The sequence below is a fragment of the Corylus avellana genome, chromosome ca8, assembly GCF_901000735.1.
Source record: "Corylus avellana chromosome ca8, CavTom2PMs-1.0".
Classification (NCBI taxonomy): domain Eukaryota; kingdom Viridiplantae; phylum Streptophyta; class Magnoliopsida; order Fagales; family Betulaceae; genus Corylus; species Corylus avellana.
The window spans coordinates 9,262,310-9,271,024 of NC_081548.1; the positions used below are offsets into that span (position 1 = coordinate 9,262,310).

The window sequence follows — 8,715 nt, forward strand, 5'->3', positions numbered from 1 at the left end:
TTTTTATTTTTAAAAAATATATACTTAAAAAAATACATACTTTTTTTTAAGTGCGGAGGCTGACTTCTTATTTATTAAATTATTTTCTTAAAAAAATATAGAGATAACTGTGCAGCCACCCCAACGGAGTAGAAGGGTGGTCGGCTGCATAGCAACTCTATCTAGTCAGGGCGGCCTTGTGACCACTAGCTCTTCTCCTCCCATGGGTGGCCGTGTGGGCGCACTTATATATATATATATTCAAAATATTTGTATAATAAAGTGTGAGAAGTTTTCTAAAATGTATTTTGTGTTTAATTTAATAAATGTTTTAAATTTTGTTAATTGAATAGTTTTGTCTAGCTGGTAACTATTTTTATGATCAAAAGTGTGTTTTTGTAATTGAGAAGAGAAATTAAAGACATTTTAAAAAGCTTAGCAATCATAAGTTAGATGTAACTTATAATTACTTCCTATCTTAAATATCCAATTATATTTACTAAGAATTTTACTAAAAACATAAAGATATTATATATAGTCTATTAAAAATGTTTATTTCTTATAACTAAAAAAAAGAAAAAAACAAAACAAAAAGATGGTAAAAAAATAGAAAAAGGTCGTGGTAGCTGGGACAAAAGTCCCACCTAATTAGGTCATGTAACTTTCTATTTTTTGTTTTTTTGAGGTAAGGTCATGTGTGTAAATTAGTGATAAAGTAGGGGCTAAGTTTTGATTACATTGCTTGTCCAAATGAATCACGCATTTAAAGAGGACCACATACATTATTTCTGAAAATGTATATATAGATGCAGAGACACCAATGAAATAAACTCATAAAAGTATAATTAGAAGGGCGATATATAGAGAGATGGAATGGAGAAAATGTTATCTGGATGTCATCCTTGTTCCACTAGGCTTCTTCATAACCATTGCTTATCATGTCTGGCTATGGCACAAGGTTCGCACTCAACCTCTCACCACCATCATCGGCACAAATGCTAGAGGCCGCCGTTTCTGGGTCTCCGCCATGATGAAGGTACCCTTCTTTCTATATATATATATATATATATATGATTCTTAACTCTGAGTTCTTCGTTTTTTAAGTTGTTGTAACTCTTGTATTAATACATATGAACTTTTAGTTTCACATTGGAAATTGAGTGAAAACCTAGTTAGCTCATACGTAGTTCACAAGAAAGCATGCTTTTTGTTGTGATCTTTAAACAGTTATAGTACTGCAGAAAACATACGTGTGTAACGTGTGAAACTACATATTGCAGGCTCTGCGATCCGAATCTCTGTCCTCTTTAAATAGTTTATTTAGGAGTGTTTGGTTATGAAAAGAAAAATGCAGTATAAGAATATGGAAGCCTAAGTGGTGTTATATTTTGAAGTCATATGATTGATTCTGGACTTAAAATGATATATTTAGATTACTTTTAGTACGAGGAATGGTTATTACATTAGAAAAATAAAACAATTTATATTAAAATATATGAAAAATAGAATAATATAACTTTGGTGTTACAAATTTACCCAAGTTTCGGCTGTGTTGTCCGAGAATTGATCACGTGTCATGTCAGTAATCCACCATGATTGATACTGTGAAGTGGTGTGAAAAGTTTATGGGATTGTCTAATCATGGAGCAATAATATATAGTACGTGTGTGTTGGAACACGGCCTGTCGTTTAATCAAAGGTGGCCACTGGCCACCCACTTATCTTCTTCACTTTAGTGGTGTAATCACGATGGCGATTGCAATCTTCCTCGTCACAGTCAACAACAGTCAACACATTTTCTAAACGACGCTGTCACATCGAGAATTTCTTTTCTTTGTTTTTTACTAAGGTTAAAAATTCTTTGATTCAACATTGTGGTAGCCGGTAGGTATATATAAAATAAAATAATTTCACTATTTTGACAGGACAACGACAAGAAGAACATCCTTGCGGTCCAGTCGCTTAGGAACACAATCATGGGATCAACCTTGATGGCCACGACGTCGATCCTCCTTTGCTCGGGGCTGGCAGCCGTCATAAGCAGCACCTACAGCGTGAAGAAGCCGCTAAACGACACCGTTTATGGGGCCCATGGGGAATTCATGGTGGCATTGAAATACGTGACGCTGCTCACCATCTTCCTCTTCGCATTTTTCTGCCACTCTCTGTCCATTAGATTCATCAACCAGGTGAATATCCTCATCAACACTCCACAGGACGCCTCGTCGATAGTGACGCCGGAGTACGTTTACGAGCTCTTGGAGAAGGGTTTCCTGCTGAATACAGTGGGAAACAGGCTCTTCCATATTGGGCTTCCTCTTCTGCTGTGGATTTTTGGTCCTGTGTTGGTGTTCTTGTGTTCTGTAACAATGGTGCCAGTGCTTTACAATCTTGACTTTGTTTTTGGGAGTGGGAAGGGCAAAAATGAGAATCATGACAATGACTTTGTATGAATATAGCGTGAAAAAAAAAAAAAAAAGGAAAAAAAGAAATGGGAATTTCGAATGTTGTTATTGTGTATGTGATATGTCCATTTGGCCCGCCTGAAGACAACTTTTGTCTGAGATTTGTGGTTTTTCTACTTTGCTTATATTATAGGGTTGCTTTTGTGGTAAAGAAATTGCTATAATTTGCCATGCAAGAAAGGTAAGTCTAGAAAAGATGGAAACCACAATAGATTGTCATTTATATATCCAAGGCAATAATACATGTTGATGGTTTCAAAAGTACCTGGTCAAAGAAAGAAAAGAGAAAATCCACCTACCAATTATGTTAAGCCACTTTTATGATCCTTATACTCTTAATGTTAACAAATTGCAACGTCGGGTTTTTATAATTTAACCGTTTGTAATTTCCCTTTTACCGTTAGGTTTTAAAGATTAAGATTTCCTAAAATTTTAAAGAAGTTGCAGATTTTAAAATTATGTAATTTAGGCATTTTCTAGCTTAAATTGAATGGCTTAAAAAATGTCACCAGTCAAAAAGATGGTATGTTATCAATGAAAATTTAAGTATCTTTTCATTAGGTTTTTGCTCTCTCTATATATGTTGTAGAAAAGCATTAAACCAAAAACTATCTTTTAATTTTCTTAAAACTAAGCATCTATGCAAAATGAAAAAGAAGCATTTTGGGAAGAAACTGTTTTTGCTTGCATCAATAACATGTCACATTTTTAATATGTGGCATTTTTCAAGCTAAATTTTGTAACATGAAACCTCATGAACGGCTTGAATTCTGTAATTTAAAATCTTCAATTTCAAATAAATTCGGATTTAGGATTATATCAAATGGTTAATAGGAAAAATGTCATTTATATCCTTGTAAAACTTATAAAAAAATACAAAATTACCCTGATTAAATAATTAAAAAAAAGAACAGCCTAATGGGTTAGCCGTGGAGCAATTTTTTTTTCTTTTTAAAAAATTTATTATTATTGTTCGGAATAAATTCACCCTACAAGCTCACCAAATTCTAGGCCCAATGGCCAATGATAGGTCCATGAAGATATTAATTAAATAGTAAAGGCTATTTAATTAATTAATAGTCTTATATTCCAATCAGGATAATATTGGAATAAAGACGTCCTACTTATCTCTACAAGATGACTATTCAATACTATCTCTACATAATATCGGTTGAATGTTTATCTCTGCATAATAACTGTTGAGCTCTATCTCAACTTTGGACTCTCAAACCAATTCAAATAAGAAGATCCAGTTCAAATCTACTTCAACTCTCCAAGCCTATAAATAGGCCCCTACACAAGGTACTAAAAGATCTTGAATTCTGAAATATCCTCACACATATTATTGTGCGCCGAAGCATAATATTTCTCTGAGAAACTTTCTGACTTTGGCATCGGAGTGTCCCCGGTTCCCCGGGGACCCCCTTGACAATATTGCCTTTTTTGTAGTGATTTTGAATGCACGACGACGTATTGAAGATCCCAAAGAAAGCGCATCCACCGTGTTGAAAACTGTTCTAACAATTATTATTATTATTATTATTATGAGTATTTTGATGTCGTCCTCCGTTAGGATTAAAGAGGTGGGGTGAAAATGGAAAATTCTTAAACCCGAGAATCTGACATTGCAACTTTTTATGTAAAAATACCAAAACATAATCTAAGTGAATTTTCCTAAAAAAGAATTCATAAATTTATTTCATAATTGATGATTTATAAAGTTACAATCAATCGCTTTCACTGAAAAAGCTAGAAACGAGAAATAACAAATGATAAGAAACTAGCTAGTTATAAGAATTAGGAAAAGGATTAATGAATAGAAGATTGCTGGAATTAACTTAGAACTAATTAATCTCCTATCCTATGCAACATCAACTACCACGTGGCTCTCTTCGATCCAGATAATTCCTTCGAATTTCAAGAGGAAAGTCTGCAGTTCAACACGCATATAAACCTTTACCAATTAATTAAGCATATATTCAATCTTACACGTCAAGTTCAACAGAAACTAAGATGAAGACAAATAACCAAAATAAAGACAAACGGACGTCCCATGTGGCTTCCAAATATTAACAAATTCTGTTAGGATATGAGATTTTTCCATATTATTTTTATTTTATTTTTCATATTAAAATATATATCAGTTATGTTTGATTGTAATCATTTTTTTATTTTTTATTTTTTTTCATTTTTTCATTTTAAAAGCGATTAGTGGTTAGTCGGTTAGTGGATTTTACTATTTGCCTAAGTGATTATAACCAATAACCGCTAAGCATTTTCACCCTTAACTAAACTGCACTATCATCCAAGCTGCCAAAGTGTCCGCCACAGCCCAGTGAGAAATATGTGGCTTTGATGAGGATATAGAAGCAAACACTTTTACTTCGTAGTCTCCGGCTATTATTCCCGCTCCATCTTTTAATTTTTTTTTTTTTTTTTTTTTCTTTCAATAAAAGCATTCCAATTTATCATAATTATACTTGCGGGTGGTTTTTCCCATCTTGTCCTCTATGCTACACAATCATTTTTTACAGTACTCCTTGAGCTTTGTATAGCTTTTTGGAATTATGTTGATCAAAAATCTACCTAAATTAATAGGTAAATATTTGTACGTTTTACCTGCAAGTGCACAAGGTCAACATAATAGTATATGGTGCAATTACAGGATCATTCCTACAAGGTACTGAATTTCCGTTTAAAAATAATTTCCTTAAGTAAATTAGAGATTGAGTTGATAATAATAAAAAGAGTAGAGCTTTGATATCTACCACTAATTATATTCAATTAATTAGGGGTGCAAAGGCGGGCGGTTAAAAACCGCCCGCTAACCGCTAACCGCTATAACCGCCAACCGCCTAACCGCTTAACCGTTTAACCGTATTAACCGCTAACCGCCTAACCGCTATAACCGCCTAGCGGTTAGCGGTTATTGGGTCTACTAACCGTAACCGCTAACCGCTAACCGCTTTTTTATATAATATATTTTTATAATTATAATTATAAAAATATTTATACATATAACATAATCACTTCATCATTAAATCACAATTTTTTTTTTTAAAATAATTAAATCACAATTTGAGTATTAATATATTATCACTATAATTTATATGATTATATCATATAATTACTTGATCATTAAATCACAATTTTTTTTAGAAAAAATAATTAAATCACAATTTGAGTATTAATATATTATCACTATAATTTATATGATTATATCATATGAGATTAATCATTAAATCATTTGATTATATAATAACAAATTATACATATATAATATGACATAACTCATAAGTATACCAATTCATACTAATACAACAATTAAATATCTAGAGACTTATTTCCAATGTATGTTATATATGTTATAAGTCTATATAAGTCTACATATGTATATGAATAATATAAATATATAATATCAATACTTAATCATATGATTCAATGACAATTCAAATACTTTATTCAAGACTTCAAGTGAATCATATTATTAATGTACAATGATGATATGATTCGTATAATATCAAATTAAGTAATTGACATTGGATTAAACAATGACCAATGTGTTACTTATAAACACAATTTAAGTATTAATGTATTATCATTATAATTTTAGTAATTTATATATTATCACTATAATTGATACGATTATATCACATGATGACTTGATCATTAAATCATATGATTATATAATAATAAATAATACATATATAATATGACATAACTCATAAGTCATAAGTCTACAAGTTAATCATATGATTCATGTACAATGATAATCACATTGATTCAATTGAATTAAACAATATATTACTTATAACTACAAGTCTACAATTTAATTAAAGCATTATTAGATACTTTAGGAATTTAGGATTTAGGAGTTTGAACATTACCATTTACCATTAGATATTAAGTTCAATTCAAAGAAAAAAGATTATAAGTAAATATGATAAGAATTTAAATAATTAACCGGTTATGATTTAATATTTAAGGAAAATTTTTTAAAGTACAAGTAAATGTAAATTTTGGGTCAAATATATTTGATTTTTCAATATAGGCTCTTTTTATAGCAATTGGGCCCAAGAAGATATTAAAAATACAAGAAAAAAAAAATGAGGGTAAAAAAAAGCTCTAAAAAATAAGCCAAAAAAAAAAAGCCCAATTTTTAAAAAGCGGTTAGCGGGCGGTTATCTATTTCGCTAACCGCTAACCGTTAACCGCTAGGCGGTTAGCGGTTGCGGTTAGTAAAATCTACTAACCGCTAAGGCGGTTACGGTTAGCCGTTATTGTCACTAACCGCTAACCGTAACCGCCTTTGCACCCCTACAATTAATATGACAATATGCCAATGCTTTGACCATGTTATGCATATCTAATGTTTGCCAACCTAAGGGTATGGATGTATACTCTTTAAACTATAGATTTCTCTAAACAACGAGTTAGGCATGGGTGTATACTCTAACTCTTTTCTTTCCTAAAGGATTTATCATGATATATACTAAGTTGTTCTTTAGAAAAGCATATGTTCTATGAAAATCAACAAACACACGAGGCCTAGGGCATGGGTGTATACTCCCGGTTCCTCATGTTGATTAACCCAAGAATCACGGTGTGGATTCTTTTGTTACTTAAGTTAAACTCAGGAATCGGTCATCCAAATTGATCTAACTAACTAGTCCATACCACATGCACATGTTGATCAGGCACACACATATGAGGAATTCATGCAAGCAGGTATTAATCAAGTTAAATAGCACAACAAGATCATCACAAGGCGCCAATATGGAAATATTAATTTAACATAATTAGGGCTTCAATCTAGCCCAAATAAGTAAATTAGCTACACATAAAGTTGATGTTAAACATCTTCATAAAATAAAGGAAAAGAAAAAAAAAAAAAAAAAGAATAAACCCGAGACTTGAACTTGAAGAACTCCTCTTCTTCTCCTTTTTCAGTCTCCTATTCTAGAGGCTTAAGGGTCTATTTATAGGCTTTAGAAGTCCTAGACAAAGTAGTAAACCTAGGAAATTTGTAGGGTTTTGAGACCAATTACAAATTGGAATTGGAAAACCTGAATATGGAAATATTGTCAATCCAGCCACCACTTGATAAGTCTTTTGCGCACGGGTGCGCTCGATCGCAGCCCATGTGTGCTCGATCGCGTGTCTGCGATTGTTACTTCTTTCGGCATGCGCTCGATCGCTCCTGGCCTATTTGCTGCTATGTCCTCTTGGGTATTGCTCTCGATCGTAGGTACCCTGCGATTGATCGCAGTACCAGGGAGCTCCAATTGTCTTCATTTCCTCTTTTGAGCTCAAATTACCTAGTTTTACTTCTTTTTCTTCCAAAGGCCTGTAAAAGTATGAAAAACACAAAAATGAATTAAAATGACCTAATTAAGTAAAACTAAAGGAATAAAACATGCAAGATAAGGGCTGAAAATATGAATATTTTAGCACTTATCAAATTACAATCTCTTGCATTCCTAACTAAAATAGAGGGATGCAAAAAATCCACCCTATGAATCATTGAATTTTAAAGAAGCAAAATTTTTCTTGCAACCATTTCCACAAACATCTGCCTTATCTAATTTCTCCATAAGCTTTCCAAGGATACTTAGAAAATCAATTATTCACCATAACATTTATGTATCTTCATATTACATTCAAAATTAAACCTTTTGAATACAGACAACTCCAAAGAATATGACCAACGGTCTATATTGCCAACCACAAATGGGACAAATTTGTGATTTTAAAACAAATTTTGTTTTGAACAATGCTTTGCTCTGAAAAAAAATATGGGAGGATCGATCCTCCCATCAGCAGATTGATCCTACTTAGTATAGATGCAAGATGTTTTGTGAATGTTTCGCCTTGTTGTCCCATTGTTATTGGTCGGGTATATATACAAGATATTTGAGGTTAAAAAATAGGTAAGAAAATACATAGTGAATGGGTGTTTTCCTTTCTAGAATAATCTACCTGTTGCTTGATTTGATTCTTGGAGCGCATGGGTTGATTTTAGTTTCCTTGTGTGTTGTAGCCGTTGCTTGACTTGTGTGGGTTTCCTTGTGTGTTGTAGCAGTTGCTTGACATGCGGCTGGTGTGTGGGAATTATTTCCATATGGGTCTGGTTCTCTATTACGACCCTGCAAGTGAGACAAGTGGCAGACTATGTTGAGCTTGGTGCACATGAGGGAAAAAGGAGAGGATGCAGTGGGTTTAGTAAAGATGTCGGCCCCCAAACTTACATTTTGCTAGTCCTTAGCAAAAC

The 8,715-nt window shown here is 32.6% G+C and overlaps 1 protein-coding gene across 1 annotated transcript; it reads left to right on the forward strand.

The window, feature by feature from the left end:
• Window positions 1-829: 829 nt before the first annotated feature.
• On the forward strand, window positions 830-2,671 carry LOC132190450 (uncharacterized). The gene is made up of 2 exons (XM_059605438.1): window positions 830-1,015; window positions 1,905-2,671. Exons 1-2 carry the CDS (start codon window positions 848-850, stop codon window positions 2,430-2,432), a joined length of 696 nt encoding a protein of 231 aa, XP_059461421.1. The 5' UTR covers window positions 830-847; the 3' UTR covers window positions 2,433-2,671.
• Window positions 2,672-8,715: the final 6,044 nt, after the last annotated feature.